Source organism: Pezoporus wallicus, unplaced genomic scaffold (genome assembly GCF_028554395.1).
Source record: "Pezoporus wallicus isolate ANWC-B61680 ecotype Strahan unplaced genomic scaffold, APGP_CSIRO_Pwel_v1 contig_7680, whole genome shotgun sequence".
NCBI lineage: Eukaryota > Metazoa > Chordata > Aves > Psittaciformes > Psittacidae > Pezoporus > Pezoporus wallicus.
In genome coordinates this window covers 230,423-249,278 of record NW_026642051.1, presented here as the reverse complement: position 1 = coordinate 249,278, position 18,856 = coordinate 230,423, and the positions used below count along the sequence as shown (strand labels likewise).

At 40.0% G+C, this 18,856-nt stretch overlaps 1 protein-coding gene across 4 annotated transcripts in view; it reads right to left on the bottom strand.

The window, feature by feature from the left end:
• LOC130608566 (glypican-5-like) overlaps positions 1-18,856 on the bottom strand; it is a 386,458-nt gene that overhangs the window by 255,129 nt on the left and 112,473 nt on the right. For all 4 annotated transcript variants that reach the window (XM_057426555.1, XM_057426556.1, XM_057426553.1 and 1 more), the window contains exon 3: positions 13,698-14,392. In XM_057426555.1, the coding sequence (XP_057282538.1) occupies positions 13,698-14,392 (695 nt within the window). The remainder of the gene's footprint in view (positions 1-13,697; positions 14,393-18,856) is intronic.

Genomic DNA, 18,856 nt, shown 5'->3' with positions numbered 1-18,856 from the left:
GAGACAATATTGATAAATCACAACCCAACACCCCAAACTAAAAAAAAAGGGGGGGCAAATAACTGGAATATAATCACTGAAAAGACTTCTCCAGAGGAGTCTGTGCACCCTGACAGTTAGCTGACATGACGCACAGGCTATCATGGAAAACCCATCATGTGGAATGTCATCAGCCTTACTGGAAAATCCCCAGTACTGCAGCCACACAGCATGAAGGAAAACCACTGACTGAAGTGCAACAACAGCAAAAGTTAAAACACAGCATTGCTCTGCTTTGGTAAATTCATGGCCACATACAGTACCATGGAGATTTGCTTGCTTCTATCCAGATGCAGCACAGCTGTGTTTATGTGAGACTATTCAAGTTGCTAAGGCTGGTTGAGAAGACCTGTAGACATGGTCATGCTGCTTCTGGACCTGACTCATAACATCCCCATTGTATTAAATCTATCCCATGAAGAATATCCCATGAGAAACCGACTTGTATGGCTTAGAGGCTTGTCAGACCCAACAGCCCATGCCATCTCTTGATACCGGCCTACAGTCAGTAAGGATTTATAATCATTTATTCTGTCTTAAAACATATTCTTGTTCTTTGAGTCTTCAAATAAAGGTTGTTTTCCCTTATAACTGTCTTTTTAGCTCTTTTCCATCTCTTTCATCTCAGTTTCTTTACACACCTTTCTCATTGTTTTGTTTTTCTTCAACTCTGTATTCTTCTAAGTCTCTTATTGGTTAACTCTCTTTTCCCCATTTCTTGTTTTCCTTCCTTCTGCACAAACTAAACTCTCCCCAAAACACAATTTGTCCCATTCTAACTGTGATAACTTTGCTTTGTAAAAAAAAAAAAAAAAATCGCAATTAGATCCAAGAGATGTTTTCCCCTTACCAGCAGGCCTGACGATTTCTTTACAGTTATTACTATAATTGGGAACAGTGCAGTATTTTTATTAGTTCTTTGCACCTCCTTTTTGCTCTGTCAATGCTCATCAATTCAGAAATACAAAGGATCAATTCCTATCACAAATCAGGGTTGTGCTCAGAAACAACTCATTGTTTTCTAAAGCTTACTTTGTTAAACCACTTACTTGAATCTGCCATTCCCTAAAAAAGCTGTTCCCCCTCCTCTGTCCATGTCCAGCGGAGCTGTGGGGGTTTCTGTTGGGAGATGCAGGGGCTGCCCCGTGCCCACACACCCAAGTTTTACCATTCAATTCTATTTTGACTGCCAATAACTTAGTTTTCCCCAAGTCAGTTTTGCCTGGGACATCAACTGATACAGGATTTCGCTGTCTTTGTCTCGATCCATGAGCTTTAACATCTTATTTTCTCCCACATCCTGTTGAGGAGGGGGATGGAGAGCACCTTGGTGGGCAGCCAGCCAAGGTTAACTCACCACAAACATCCTTCTCTGTTTTCCTTCACTGTCACTTGTTTGGAAATGCCTATTCTCAATTCTGCTGTTAGCAGATTAGTTCTAACTTTTGGTACAGAAAAATCAGCAGATAAATCAAGTTCCTGTTCTAGTGTCATAAAAGTCCATAGGGAGGTTCAATAATTAAGGTTTATCATTTCATTTTTCCTTACACAGGCTGGGTTGACTTCTCTAGTTCATACAGACATAGGAAGATTAGAGAAAAAGTCTGTGAAGTCAAGGTTTTGTGCAGACAAACCAGAAGAATATGAAATAAGCAAAGCTTCATTACAATTACAAAAAGTGGGGAAAAAAGATGCAAACAGAAAGAAAAAGCTTGTATTCAGTTGGATGAAATATGTCATTTTCACAGTGTACAAGACAGAGATCTTTCTTCACAAGAGGCAACCTCTTTTGTGGCAGACGACGGTAAGAGAACCAACTTGCTTTTCACTCCGATCTCATTTGCCCATCTACAATCCACAGAACAAAACCTTGCAAACAGTCAAATTCCAGAATTGCATCTCTTCTATGCAGGTTCTTGTTTCCTTAAGTCCCTTCAATGAAGCTGTAACAGCTGAGGATCTCCTCATTCCCCATCTCCCTCCTCTTCTCCAAGCACCAGAATTTCTCAGACTTCCTCCAAAGCTACTGTGTCTCCCAGACTATCTAAACACTTGGTGTGCATGGCTTTTTCTTAAATACTGAACTGCAGATCATTATGAAGCCGCCACCTTTCCTATCAGGAAATGTTTGACAAGTGAAGATGCATCTGTATGTTGTTTCACACACTAAATTCCCAGTCTAAGCTATTCAGGAATAAAAAAAAACAACAAAAATTACTCACAGTAAGGCAAGTTAGAAGAATTAACAGGTTATCTTTAGCTGGACACTGAAATGACAAGTCTCCAGCCTATTCAGTCTCCAGCCTGCTTAAAATGCACCCTGCAGCACTAAGTTTGCATGGCATTGCAACAGCTAAAAGGTGAGCAAGGACATGAAGCAAAATACCCACCAGTTAACAATCTGGCACCCAAATGCCTTCTTGATAAAAGTAGAACTGCAAGTTATGTATGGAAAAATCACTTTTAAAAAGACAGTGCTTTATGTTTCCTTTTTCTTCAGTTTTTATCTTCACAGAAAGGGGACGCTGTTAAATAGACACTTTGAGCGGGGTTAGCTTAAATCTAAACTATGCTAAATGCAAAATCAGTGCAAAGTTTTCATCATAAATCTTAACAAATGAAATCAACCTGGGAAGATTTCCTGTTTGAATTGGCAAATCCTCTACTGACAACCAAACAGTTAAAGGAAAAAAAAGAAGGGGGGGGAGACTCAAGAGAATTAGCTGTTGCTAAAACAATTTTATGGTCCTTTCCACTTCACTGGAGGTAGTTTGTATGGCTGACTGGAATCTATTCAGTGCTGTCAAACATCTAACACTCCCATAGCTAGATGCCTTACAATGAATAACAAGCAGTCTAGCTGCCAATATGCTAGAGCTGCATTTTTTACCGGGGACTGGACCTCAACCCAGCAACACTCTAGCTTCATTGTTTGATGCCTAGTTAATTTAGAAGACCCAAAATTAACCACAACAAACAGAAGTGCCAAAATTCTGAAGCACCAGGGCAACAAATTCCATCATATTTAATAAACTGCAATAGAGAAAGTCAGGTTTGTAAAAAAACCTTGCAAATGGAAGCTCTCTTTTGTAATTTAAATTGATTTTGTAATAAAAAATAACAATTTCAGTTGATGACTTCTACAGTCTAGGGAGGCTTACAATAGGCGCAAAGAACAGGATAAAGAAAGAAACATGTAGAAACAACGAATAAAGCATACACAACTCTTGCTGAAGCACTAAGCACATCATCTGTCATCTTGAGCATCATTATTTCCATAAATACTATCCCAACCATTGATTGTCTTCTTCAATACTCAGTATTGCTTCAAGCGAAGTCCTGGACTCTTACCATATTTACATTCTTCATCTTTCAACTGTAATAATGGTGAAGTGCTGACACCAGAATCATATTCCAAAAGAGATAGTGCTCAGTGACAACAATGTCTCTGCGAAATTATGACTGTGCTATCTTGGCAGGTTTATGATCATGGCTTTGATAGCAGTTCTATTCTGTAGCTCATACCCTGCCACACACTCCTCTCCGTAGTGCATCAAGTTAAAGACAAACAGGACACAGATATGATGACTTAGGCTATGCTCCTTCGCATTTTTAACCTCGGGGTGAAAATGAGCACCATTCTGACCATATATTTTACTCCAGTTATGACTTTGGGGTTTCCTTTTCATTATTATTTCAATAAAATTACACTTGGCTGTAGAGTGCCCAGGAATTCATTCCCTAGGAATCAAAAGGTGCTGAAAACCTTCAGAGCCTCAGTCTGGCAAATGAAATGAAGCAAAGAAACAGATTCAAGAAAAAATAGTTATCTCATGCAGATACATAACTCCTGGGGAAATCTAAAGTCAAATCAATAGTAGAATAAGCTCATTCTTACTGAATAACAACAGATGCTACATGAACTAGCATTTTAGAACCAGGTTGACTATCCACCCCCTACAAAAGATGCAGCAGCATTTGAAGGAGTGAGAAAAAGCAGTGGGCGGTGTATGTTAGTGTGCATACACCTGTGTGCACTTGTGTTAGTCTTTATAGCACTTCACATCACAGAAGGGCAGGCTTAACACTCCTGCAGTAGCCAAGGACACTTGCTTCATCAACCATGCACTTTTAAGCATGTCTTTAGAATTAATATCAATGGTGTATCATTGTTTTTCTTACAGAAGAAAACAACAATGAAGTAATAAAATGGACTTTTCAAAAATCTATGGCATCTTTCAACTCCCTAAATGAAGATGGTAGCCATAATGAAAATTAAATAATAAACAATGACTTGTTTTACTACACTGTTCAGGTTTCTTGCTCTGAAAGCAGATTCTTATTTCTTAGCCTTGTATTTAACCTGTTATCCTTACTCTTACATATTTGGATAACTTACTGGCCATACACCATACATTAGCCCGTGCAGCTCAGAAGCAGCACCAGAATCCTGCAGATTCTCATCTGTTTTGAACCAATGTGCATCCAAGATCTCTAGAAACACTCACCCGTATACTAGCTTAACAGCATTCCTGGGACCACAAACACACACAAATGCCTGACACATTTTCCATAAACACTTTGCCAATAAGACTAGGCTAAACAAGTGAATCTTGATTGCAAATGGTAACAAAGAATGGTGCTATGATCCTTCTCAGAGACAGAAGCCTTTGTCAGATGGCAGCAGCCCCCAGTCACCATCATACCCAAAACCTTAATCACAAATAGTCACAATCAGAGCTGGCCTGAAATCAAAAGCTGGTCAAAACCTACATTCAACAGATCCATTGAAATGAGTATTTAACATAAAACTTTCAGGTTATATGTTTACAAAAAATACAAGGTTTAGGGAATAGAACGCAGAGCTTGAATACTGCTCTGTGGGATAGAAAAGAACATTTTATCTTACTACAGATTAATGACTTGTTAATAGTGGGGTTAAACACCACCAGCAAATCAGCTGGGAGGTAACATGTGACTTGCAGGGGAATGCCTTTGGCTATGAAGAAACATGTACATCCAAATGAATGATCACTTCTGAGAAAACAAACCTAAGGCTATACAATTTATGTATTCTTAACTATGTGTTTAGTCAAATAACATGACAGCTGGATAATACACAGTAAATATCTCTCAGAACCAACTCAATGTAATTATATGGTGGTTTTTATTCTTACTCTTATAATAATTGAGATTTTTTTGAAATATATTATTTCATTTTAACCTAATTAATATTGACATAAATGACAAATTTTGAACAACTGGAGCCACGGAATAGTTTGGGTTGGAAGAGACATTCAAAGCTCACCTAGTCCAACCCCCTGTAGTGTGCAGGGACATCTTCAACTAGATCAGGTTGCTCAGAACCACATCCAGCCCAGACCTGAATGTCTCCAGGGATGGTGCATCCACCACCTCTCTGGGAAACCTGTGCCAAGATTTTACCACCTTCTTTGTAAAAGAGTTTCTTCCTCAAGTCCAGCCTGAATCTCTCCTCTTTTAGTTTAAAACCATCACCCCTCATCCTATTGCAACAGGCCCTGCTACAAAGTCTCTCCCCATCTTTCTTGTAGGCCACTTTTCAGTACTAAATGTCTCCCAGAGCCTTCTCTTCTCTAGGCTGAACAACCCCAACTCTCTCACAGCCTTTCCTCATAGCAGAGGTGCTCCATCCCTGATCATTTCTGTGGCCCTCCTCTGGACCCTCTCCAGCAGGTCCATGGCTTTCCTGTACTGCAGACCCCAGAGCTGGATGCAGTACTCCAGGTGGGGTCTCACCAGAGGGGCAGAATCACCTCCCTTGACCTGCTGGCCAGACTGCTTTTGACGCAGCCCAGTTCCATCACTACAGATGAGATGATCCTTAACACCAAGAAATCAAGCCACTCTTTGGTATCAAACATTTGCATGGAAGAAAACTGTCAATAACCAACCCAGGCTGGAATGCTCCTTGCATCCCCTGAAAGAGCTGTTCAAGACCACATGAGCTCTAATCCTCCAGAGGACTATTGTAACAGATGAGAACAAGGCAAATGCATTAAAGAATTTAGATGATTATTTCCAGAAATACTTCTACAATATTTCTATATACAGTGTCAAAATGCTTTTAAATCAAGCAAATGGCATGTGGCAAGACTTAGAAAGCTGACTACAAGAATTAGATGCTTATACTCCATGAAATTCAGTTGATTCCAGATATATAGTTCCACTGCTCCTGTTTAAGAATTCATTCACGGCTGACTGTAAGATGAGAGCAGTGTCCTAATGAGTATAAAGCCCAAAAGAAATAAACCAGAACTTTAACGCAGATACCACTATGAAAACCATTCTTTCACCTTTCACATAGAAATGGGTGGTTACATTACCCAGTGTGCTTTCAGTGCAACTCATTTAGTTTCTGAAAGGTCTCCTCTCGTCCCTGGATTCCTAAAGGATTTGAACTTGCTGTACATTCATGTAACTTTTGTTCATGAGAACAAAATGTACCAATCATGTCTTCAGCGAGATTGTGTCATTCAAGATCACATCTGCGAGAAGCACTACTAAATAGGACAGCTTTGATACAGTGACCATTCTGACTCCTATGAGATCATTTAGAGATAATCTTCTGTTTTCAGAGGAGGTTTCCTGCTAAGCGCTTAGAAGAAACAAAATGTCATTTTAAATAACATTTTTAGTGTGAATATTACGCAAACAGAGCTTTTCCTTGTGCACTTTTAGAGTTATTTTCAGCAATCTAACCACAAGGAATTAAATGTACTGCTTTAAACTCTAAGTATGGTTCTTATGCTTACTGGCAGCTGGTGTTGATCATTTCAACTGGAAAACTTGCAGGAAAGAAGCACCTGAGTTCAGCTCTGAGTGTTCTCCAAAGTCTCCAGGAGTGGTTTATGATGCTGTTCAGCGTCTTTAATCAAGTAGTTCATTACTGGCTGGCAGAAACTCTTTGTTGCTGTGAACTCACTCAGCACAAAGTTATTTTGTTCATAGTACTGCCATTTCCTTTTTCAGATCTGTCAGGTTACTGTGGATCATTCACCTGCTGCTCTAAGGCTGGCAGTCTTTCCTCTAAGCTTTGCTTTTCCTAAAGGTGACTGTTTTGCCATGTCTCGGGTCTTTTATCTCTCAAGGTTTTTCTTCTTCTCCATGCCTAGTAATTTCTTACCACCTCAATTATTTTTTGGCAAGTCTTCCATACACTAGATTTTTACAACAAAATTCATAGCAAGTTTTTCTTTCTTTTTCTTTTTTCCCCTTTCCAAAGTTCTGGCTCAAGCCTACCACAGCAATGTGGGCATTCCAAGATACACCAAAGTATGTTCTTTCCATCCCTATATTCAACCTAGCAAATAGCTACATAGTTTGCTTGTTCAGTATCAAAGGTATTACATGCTGCTTCTTAGAAGGGATTATTTGTTCCAGTTAAATGCAACATTATACATCTTGACAACTTCCAGTGGGCTATGGGCATGTGCGGGGCAGTGTCATCTGTGCCTGCAAAGAATGCTAAAATCTATCCTCAAATATCTCTAAAAATGACGTGCTGTTTGAGTACCACCTTAAGACCTGCAAAAAAAAAAACATAATTGCTCATTTCTGTTTCTATCTCTATCACTGATGCTTTGCTGAGTATTACTGAACAAATCACATGAGGTCTCTTCATTAGTTTTTCAATATATGACACCAGAATACAGCTATATCATAATATTTCAATATTCTTTCATTGCTTCCATCTTCCTCTTAGACCCCTTGTTGCCTCCTAGCTCTCCAACTCTACCAGCATTCCCTACCTTAGTACCCAACTATAGCTTGAATTCCTCAGATAACCACATGCCTATAGGCCTTCTCAGAATTGATCTGCAAAGTTAGAACTTCTTTAGAGCTATGTACCATGCAGTTGCCAACAAAAGCAATTTCAGAATCAAAATGTTAATGAAGATGTAATATCAGCAATAAGAGAAAGGCATTTAAAATGGCTTCAGGAAGCAAGTGTAGAAGACAGTGGAGAGAGATGGGCATGCATTTGATGACTGCCTGCAACCTGCTTTGAAGCAGGAATAAACTGTTTAAAACCACTGATGGGAGTAGATTGACGGACCAGGCACCAAGAACAACCACCCACCTGTAAGTATTTTCTGTTGATTCTTTTTTAATCATGAATTTGCTATGTTAATTTTGTGTAATTTGCCTCCCCAACTCCCAGTGACATCCTTAACTGCAAATGAACGTAGCAGAAGTGGTTGGATAGGCATGGGAAGCCTAATTCCATCTTCATCCCCAAGGACAACAGTCATTACTACAAGCCTTCATTTTCTCATGACTTTCTTTGTATTTCTCCTGAGCAACACAAAGCTTTTAAGAAACGCAGCTCAAATGATCTGCCAAAAATAGGCATCAGATAGTCCCTTTCATTACAAGTCCCTTTCAAACACACTCGGTATTTAGCAGACCTTAGTATTACCCATTTGAATGTAATTGATTTCTCCGTGGTTTTGATCAGATTTTTCTCCCTTTGAATGCTGGTTTTTCTGACACTTGTGAAATTCCTAGCATCATGCATCTTAAACACCCCTCCCTGTGTTTCTCCTGCCTCTGTCTGTTCCTCTTCTTAAAGCTAATTCTTCTATCACTTTTATCACATTAATTGGTAAGCTTATATCCAAGAATTTCATTAACTTTCTGCTTTCTCCTAATGCTAAATCTCTGATCATATCTAGGTCTTACAATCCCTATCAAGCCCTTTATTAGCTTTTGCTTTTATCACTTCTATAATCAAGAAATACAGTGTGTTGGACTTTTGCCTTTTAGAACAGTTGACCATTCTAAAAATATTAGGTCTATGGCTTTTTACATTCGCTTCATTTAATACTTTTTCAGCCATTACAGCATTAGTAACAAGGAAAGCACTCTGCTTCTGAACTTCATGCAGCAAGAGCCCAGAGGAATACATGCATTCCCACATTCCAAATATTTCTGCTAACACACTGCTTTGTATTTTCCACCATGTGGCCAGGCAGACCGGCTTCACAAAAAGGAAGCCACATGCAGAGCAGAAGTTGTAGCAATACCTGGGGAAATGGCTTAAAAGAACAATGAGCAATTATGTGTTCAAATTCTGTTGGATTGAAGCAAAAGTCAGACCATAAAATGTTTCTCCTTTACAAAACTTGCCTCTGCCCTCCCCTTGACAAACAGAGCCTTAATACACAGCAACATAAGCAATACAGAATTCTTCTGTTCTAAAAAGTTATTTCCATATGGCTTCACTGCCCTTTGAATTAAGAGATATACAGAGAAAAGCACCAAATATCCAGTGTGGGCAAATGCTTCTTATATGCTTATATGCTTATATGCTGCCTATATGCTGACAGAGACAGAGGAGTGACTTGACAGAGACAGAGGAGAGATGAATCTCTGTGAGGTAATGATGATTGGCAAAGCTAACAGGAAATCTGTACCTGAGCAGGACAGACTCCTGAGCTCTTGTCTGTCCAGCAGGAAACCATCCAACAGGTCATCGGTGCCTTTCACATCCAGACCAGGAAAAAGCAGTGCTACTCTGCAAGCAAGATAACCAAGCTCTACCGAAACCCAGAACTGCAGCACTGGACATAGAATCACCTCTGTCAGGTTGGAAAAGACCTTCAAGATCAAGTCCAACCATTCAGCACATACTGCCAAGTCCAGCACTAACCCGTGTCACTCAGGGCCTTGTCTATATGATTTTTTAACACTTCCAGAGAAGGTGACACCACCACTGCCCTGGGCAACCTCTAATACGTAAGTTTACATGTTCTCGGTCTCCCCTCTGTCATTCCCTCTTGTCCTGTCACTACAGGCCCTTGTCAAAAGTCCCTCTTCAATACTCATGCAGACGGTGTTATGCTTGTCCTCCTCCCTGCGTTTTAGTGGAGGGTATTTTGTATTTTACTTTCACTTTGAATAAAAAATAAAACATCAGGAATGATGCACAAATAGAGGGTTTGAAACACAGCAATACCATAGACTGAATATGGTATCGAAAGCCCACCTTTAAAACACAAAGACACAAAAAGAAAAAACAATGAAGAAAAGTCTCAAAAACTGTATGTAAGGGGGAATGAAATTTGGTCTCTGTAGCTGGCACCAAGCAGCCGTCGGGGTTCTGACCAATCTGGAAGACAATTAGATTCCAGCAGACAAACCAGTAAGTAATGATGATGACTGCTGATGCTGCAGAGACTGGGGCTGGCCTGCATTAGGTTAAGTAAGCTGGATGCAAGCCAGTAGCATCAAACAAATGGCATGGCACGTTCTGGAGGAATCTGAGGAGAGATTGCTAATATCTTAAAGGCGACCTTTCACACATGCTACCCCAGCATATCAGGCAATCCTGTTGGCTGTAGTGGAGGAAATCAGCAGAGGCCAGTCTCCTCAAGTTATTAACTCCTCAGACAAATAGGATTATTTTTAAACTTATAATAATTGACTGCACTTCATTTGAGCAAAGCTCCCTAAGTGCTATATTGCTTTATTTCACCCCTTCCCCGTTTTAAAGAAAACTAACTTTCCACTAATCATAATCATTTAGGCAGGCAGTGAGCTAAAAATAACCAGCATTTTTAGCCATATTGTCTATTAAAAAAAAAAAGTGAAATGTTTCCTAAAAGGGCAGGTGCATTAATGACGGCTGCCGCGGGATAAAGGAAAATTACTACAAGCGCTCTGTTTTCCTGAAGGATCTTTCCATAGATTATTTATAATTGAATGAAATTGATTATGGCATTTGTAAGAGAAACTGTATCCAAAGTGTTTCATTTCTGTAAAAGCTGCATGAACAGGAAAAGATCTCTACATTTCTATGAAGGTAAAAGAGAAGGTATCTTTTTTTCCCGTAAGTAAAACAAATGGTAAATATACTGGGTACAAATCTCATCATTTGTAGCCCCAAAGTGTACCTGAGAATAGGATCCCAGGTTCTAAGAAGCCATCTCACTGCCGGAAATCCTGAAGCTGGGATTGAACTCCTTTCCGTTGCTTCAGTGAAGGAAATACAGCTTAATTGGGCTCAATTTCCTAAATAATGGCTATCCTCTGTAACTAATCAGTAAAGTTTTAAATCAGTATCAGACTAATGCTTGCTCAAATAGTGCAATATACTCCGTCTTCGAAATACAATCTTGCCCTGCCGACAACTGGAAAAGCTAAAGGACTGAGGATAACACACACTGGCATATAGATTTTCTTTTCAAACAGAAAACATCCTTTGCTATCCCATAGAACAGCCCCTAAAACAGCACACGACCTTGTTTTGTGCACAGAGATATCACTACCGAGAGAAAACAAAGATAACTTTGGGGAAAAAGAATTCATGTCATTTCAAACAACAGCACCTTCTGAACTCATTCTGAATGGAAGAAGGTGTTTAGAGATACTGCTGGGGAATGGACAAAGACACTTCAGACAGATGCTGCTTCCAAATCAGCCAAAGCAATGCACTCATGGAGTGTATCTGTAGTTATCTGATATTCCCCTGGATTGTGAATTGTACCGTCAGCAAGCTAAGCAAGTGCATATTAATTAGGAGGCCAACAGAATGCAGAATTATGTTGTAGCATCTTGTAACATACTGCATACATTGTAGGAGACATCTATAACACTGGGTTTGCTGAGATTAGTCAGAAAGTTTAATTATATCCCTAATTATTTCTGTGTAATCAGTGATGAAGCTGTGTGCTGTCAGATAAAACTAATATGGACGTACTTTGATATTCATTTCCCTTCTAGACCCACAAGAAAAATAATATTTGATTGAAAATAAAAGCAGATGCAAGAACATAGTTCCTGATGTGTTCTAGGTTTAACACTTCTTTATGGGATACATTATGAGACTGTCAAATAGGCATTAGCACAATGAAGACCTCCTGTTCTGCAATGCGTGTAGGTTCCAATGCCTACTGTCCACTACCCAAGAACCTGGAGAAAGCTTCTCTTAATTTTTCATGTTTATCCTTGGATGACCGATAAACTAGCAAACATAAGTGTCATTGATGAAAGGAGTTTATTAGATCACCAGAAGCGGTTGGGTTTTTTTAATAATCTACATATTATAATGACTGTATGTCTCTGGCTCTGTCAGGTGTTCTAAATTGACCAGAATAGAACTGTGATATTAGGTAACTTGAAAGGTTACAAACATCCAGGCATTTTTCTCCTAGTAAAATACTGCCTTACTTCATATTACCTTCTACCACAGCTTCTCTCTGTACACTCTTTGAAGTACATCCTATGGTGGCCAAAGCGATACAGGAATGAAATGTTCAGATTTGTGTGTTTCCTTCTCATTTGTCCTCTGCAAGAATTTCTCTACTTTCAGGACAGGCAGATCTATCTACATCTTTTAGATTAGTCTTTGCCCTGCTTAAGGCCACACTGCTACAATTTTTCCATTGACACTCATGTTGAACTTCAAGCAAACGTAGGCTGCTGCATCCATTAGTCATTTCAATAATTTCTGATCCAATCTTCAACAGATAAGAGAACACCTGCCAATCATCTACTGCTATTATTTATGAGACAGTTCTACCATCCTAGTTCTTTCCTTCTCAAGCTACCACTTACAAAAATGGATCCACTTTGTGTATTTTCATCCTTTATTCATGTGAATGCTGTCAAATATGTCTGATTTTTTTCCATGCTTCTTCTTTAACTTTTGTATGACAGATGTACTCAGTACAGCACCGACTTTCTGATGTCTCAGTCAAAACTATAGTAAAGGGACTATAAAACTACGGACTTTAATTTCTTTGCCTTTATTTAGAAAGCAAATTTTCTATCCCCTTACACCAGTTCCTCTGGAATATTCACAACTACAAACACACACCAGGGAAACACTACTTCTTGAGTTAAGGGATCAGATGTTTTAAAGTAAGAAAATACATTGTTGACATCCAGCATAATACACCCCAACTTTCTGTTTAGAGAATTCTGCACATAAGCCAGAGCTATCTGCTTTACAGGGTTGCTTCTCAAGCAACAAACTTCCTCCCCAAGTCTTTAATTTCAAAGCAGACTCTGCTGAACCCAACTACTGGACGCTATTCCAATAAGGTTGGAAAAGACCTTTAAGATCATCAAGTTCAGGTGCTCCCCAGCACTGCCAAGTCCACCACTAACTCATGTCACTGAGGGCCTCATTTACATTGGTTTTGAATGGAGAAGACCTTTTTCCTAATATTCAGTCTAAATCTCCCCTGGCCCAGCTCAGGCAATTTCCTTTTGTCCTATCCATTGCTCCTCGGGAGGAGAGCCCAGCCACCTCCTGCCTCCATCCTCCTGTCAGGCAGTTGTAGAGAGTGACAAGGTCCCACCTAAGCCTTCTCTTCTCCAGACTGAACTCCCTAGGTCCCTCAGCCATTCCCCATCACACTTGTGCTTCAGGCCCTTCACCAAGCTCCACTGCCCTCAATGTCTCTCTTGTAGTGAGGGGCCCAGGACTGAGCACAGGATTTGAGGTGAGGCCTCAGCAGTGCCCAGCACAGGGTTTTCATGGACTATTAAACAAAGATCTAGTTGAAGGCTAAAACCTGATGCAAGGACAACACCAATTTGTTTAAATGTTTATCCCTCAAATAATGAAAGTGATAAATGGGAGTAGTGAATAATCAGAGAGCACTTACTGTAGCGGAGAGCTGTGGTCCATTCAACTGTGCATGCAGGATGGCTTCATTGATGGAGCTCCAGATTCCCATCAGTGCAATTTCCACATCATGTGAGGCAGCCATTTCATTAGTCAGATATTCCAGCGTGGAGATATACTCCCTCCATTGTGCATCCAGTTCTGACACACTGGCCAAGCAGCCCCTCATTACATTTAGACAATATCCAACACAGGGCCTGATGAGCGTCAGGCCCTGGCAATGTGGGCAATACTGCATCTTCACTAGAGCTTTGCTACATTCCTTCGTGAGAGCTGCATGTTCAGTAGTATTTATCACTTCAATGCCCAGATTGAGAGCCTGGCTGAGCATCCTACTTGCCCAAAGAGATTTTGACAGCTCTGTAACCATGTTTTTAGAATAGTGTCCAAAAGGATTTATGTCTTGCCTTGTAAGCCGTAGACACTCTGTATAGTCCTCTGATAAATCTGTAATTCCTGGGTTTATTAGCCGACTATACACCAGGGGAAAGAGACTGTCAAAGAACCGTAACACTGCACTTTCCACTGTAGTCTCCGCACCCAGAATGTAGAGAGAGATGTCTGTAAAAAGTTCTTTAACAGGCTCTGCTGCTTCTTTTGCCATAGGTCTGTAAGCTGTCTCAAACAGGGAACTTGTGCGGTTTTCAGCAAAGCGAAGCAAAGACTCAAAGGCCTCTAAAAAGGGGCAGGGGAAAAAAAGAACTAAAGGTTAATAGCAAGTACCTGACATCTTGGTCACAGGACTAATATTGTCCTGAACAGGAACATCAATATTTACATGAAATCTGCAATATAAATACACTCGTAGTTAATGCAGCTTTCATCAGTAATATGATTAAAGACAACTAAATACTACGTAAGCATAACAAAGTCAACAGGTAATACACACATTTTCTTTTAAGATGACTGTATTCTCACCGGCTAGACCCTAGCCCAAACTCTACAGGTCAATAAAGGACCCACAGAGACCCCAGAGAGCACAGGCAGGGTCTATGCAAGACGTTTTTTGTAACTGATGCTGCATTTGGGCAGTTGAACCAGTTCAACCAGATCCATTTCCACAGCATTCCTCTAGCTCAGCGGAAGCTTGCCGTATAACTGAATACAAACTGGAGCTGAAGCTTTCATTTCCAAATGCTCTAACTGGGGGGCTAAGAGGCAGTTCTTGCAAAGCACAGCTCAAGGATGCAGGAAAGAAGCTGTGTGAATAAAGCCTCTCCCTGTTAACATTGGCTAGGTCTGCCAGTGGTTACACAGGACCTGACATCACATTCACTGTGAACCAAACCCAAAATGCAATAAAGTCAGAAAAACAGCACCTCCTTCAACTACAGCTTTTTTTTGAGTTTCCCTTACCCCACAAAGAAGAAAAATGAGTGCCATGGTTAACACATTTTGAAACGCAGAAGGCAAGTATTATCCATCCAAAACACTGAGTGGGGTGCTTGAATTCATAGTCAGGGGCAAGGAAGGGATCAGTTCCCAAGATGATTTTTAATGACACAGAAGACAGTAATCCACACCATTCCCCCTGTTTTCTTTGGAAGCTCCTCAACAAAAAGCTTCTGACACAGATCATTCATGCACTCCTCTGGATAGCAAGCAGTTCCAGTCCAGGCAGAAGCTCAATCACTTCATACCTCCTGAGGACTGGCCAGATAATGGGGTTTTGGTCTAATCCTACTCTACATTCATCTGAACATCATGATGCCATTCACTGCAGCGCAGCGCAAACTGAAGTCGCCCAAAGACCACCTCAGCAAAAGAGCAGATACAATACTGGAAGTCAAGATTAGCATACACTGCAAAATTGTGTCAGAAAGCTGCTCAGTACACTCCTCTATTACATCTCCCTGGGCAGCTAACTTGCTTGTTATGATAAGCATTACAATCCCTTTACCACAAAGCATGATTTAACTAGACAGATAATACAGCATATCTCATTGTGCATTAATCATCAGTATTTTACACACACACTGTATCCTTCTGCCAGAGAATAAGTTAAACATTCCTGCTGGTATTACAGCAACTAATACTCTGGAAGTGCTTATAAAAAATCTTAGGAAATTAAGAATTCAGATACACTTCAGTTGAGAAGGAAGGAAGTTATTTGCAGGCAGAGCAACACCTTGCAAGATTCAGACTGAAACAGACTTTTATAGCTGGATATGGGATGGAAATACTGACACAACCTGTCCTGTAGTGCAGTTAGCTGTGTGCTGCTGCACACCATGAAGAGTTTTTTGTTTGCCATGTCATCCCTGTGTTTATTTGTAGAGGAAACCTAAACACCAGTTTTATCACACTAGAAAGGTAATGGGAATATTCAAAACATGAAAAGAGTGTTTCAAGTTTCCTCCTTCAACAACACATGCTCTCTTACAGATACTCAGCTTATTAGATTATGGAAGCAGGGACTGTCTCGCACAATGCCAGCTACAGGGTTCAGATGGAGAGCATTAAGAGAGTAAACAACTTCGAACTTGATTATGAATCAGTCGAAATCCACTATCTTTTCCTTCCATAGGTCCAACACAGCAATGTTAGGTCACTGTCCCACAGGGCTGACAAGGTAAGACCCCCTTGCCAGCACCATGGCTCTCCACTACATTGATAACTCCTTGCACTCAGCAAGAACTGGATGCACACTGAACTTGAAAAAACCCCACAGACTTCCAAGGAAGGAAAAAAGAAACCCTTTCTATTATAAACATTACTGAAAGCGTTTAACAATGCTCAATAAACCAAAAGTAGAAGCAAACATTAAAACTATCTATACAGAAATAACATCTGTGTACATTTTAGATTTGAATGTAATCATGAAAGAAGAATGAGAAATTTAAGTAGCTCCATTATTTGTTTGGTCTCTTAGGACCACACTAATATATGGCTCCTTTCCCTTCAACATCTTGCATTTATTACTGTTACAGGACAAATGAAAGCTACAGTTTGTTGAACAATAGCTTCCTTTTAATGCTTTCAAGTATATTAAATCTTCTGCATCTTTATGGCTTGCCAAAATAAAGGACAATATATTAATATTTTGCAGCAGTAGAATTTAAATACATACTATTTGCAATTTGATGCCTAGACGACAATGTACACAGCAGGAAACTCACACCCACCTACGCATCTACATGAAAAACAAATGTTAAAATTCAGAGTTCTACGTTTTGGATATGCAACGATCTCTAAATGTATTTGATATGAACAAAGAGAGCTCAAAAAGCAGCATTAAACAAGATCAACAGGTAGATTTTTTTAGATCTCCAGATTACTTGAAAAGCACAATGTAAGTGCAAAACAAATTGTGTCAATTCTGCAAAGACAGAACCAGAAATCGATTTTCATTCATTAAAATGCATTTGAAAATAACTTGTAACTTTCAGTTGAATTTCAATTTTGTGATATTTCACCAATAGCAAAGAATATCAAGTATTAGAAGTTTATTTATCCTGAATTATACCGCTGAATGTAGGCCCTTTATCAATACTTTATACTTTTTCCCATATTCTCCTGGTTTTAGAATGGGAGTCTTCCTACACATAAACACAGTCACTCTTGAGAGAGCTGATGAGAAATAGTGCCCTAATACACATAGCAGCAGCCTTGTGGAAGTATGATGTCATAGAAGCACAGAATCACAGAACATTTGGACTGGAAGGGACCTTAAAGCTCATCCAGTTCCAGCCCCCTGCCATGGGCAGGGACACCTTCCACTAGAGCAGGTTGCTCCAAGCCCCATCCCACCTGGCCTTGAACACTGCCAGGGATAGGGCAGCCACAGCTTCCCTGGGCAATCGGTGCCAGAGTCAGCCTGGAGCTTTCTCTTCTCTATGCTGAACAAGCCCAGCTCTCACCACCTTGTAGCCGACACTACACCAACACTTGCGCAAAGCACTGCAAGCCTGCTCCAAAACATCCTAGGTCAGAAAAAAAACCTGAAAGCTCTCAGAAACTGGGCGAAGTGGATGCTTCTCCTGTTACCTACTCATTTGTAAATGCTTTTAACAAGGCAGAGTGCAAAACAGATTCAAAAGTGAGAAAGCAAAGTAAGTTTTGCAAAGGGGGAAAAGGGAAGCTTGAATTTGCTCACCTTGACAGCAAGGAGGGAGTATGATGCCTTTAGAGCTAATCAGTCCTTCAGAATATAGATCACAGAGGAAAAAAAAAACAAAAAAAACTTTCTACTACTGTGTGGAGGGGCAAGGTGCGTACTTAACCTGACCATGAGCTTGTATACACTGATAGCATCAGACAGATCCTGTCATGTACCTATTGCTAGAAACTTGTTACTTGAAAAGTAACAAGTCTGTGCCTCCTCCTATGCCCATACCTAATGGCTGTGGACAACACTGATTAATCAGAACTCGCTGAGTAGGACTATTTACAAGCTACTGTTAATCATGCTTTAACCTTTTGCTTAGTTCCAAGTGTTAATTTAGGACTATTTTTAACAGAAGAAAACTTAAGAAAAGTTGCAATGGCTTTAAGGAATTCTAGCAGTGAGAACATCTCATGCAATTTGAGTTTCAGAGCAGCAGACCAACTACTATAATCAGGTAATGCAGGCAAGGCTATGACACATAGGAAAAACCAACTTCCAAATGGTCTGTTGGAACAGTGACTTCCAATAACAGCAATAGGATTAAGTACCATCTAAAAACTTCTATCTTGACATGAAATCTGCCTTATTCATTGTTTTCTTCCACACAAATCTATTCTTTCAGCCTTGACACAGCTGGGCTATCATATAGGAAGCAACCACCCCCTCAGCCTGCTGCCCCAGCCAGCAAATCCACACCCTTTGCTGAAGCAAACAGTCTACAATGCACCATCTTCTTTCTCTTCTACTTTCTTGTAAACTTACACAGCTTCTTAAACTATACAATCTTGGACAGAGTAAAACGAGAGAAAGTATGCAGCCCTAATTTTGGTGAAACTGATGAATATTGAAACCATTAACTTTGGGCTAGTTCGGTATTTGATTCTGGAAGCATCAATAATAGAAATAACATCATCAAGTTTAAAATAGGCTCACTGCTTCATAGACTGGTGATGAAGAGGGTGGAAAAAAGTCAGTAGACACGCAGGCTTAATAACAACAGAATGGTCCAATGATAAATAGCAATCTAACTT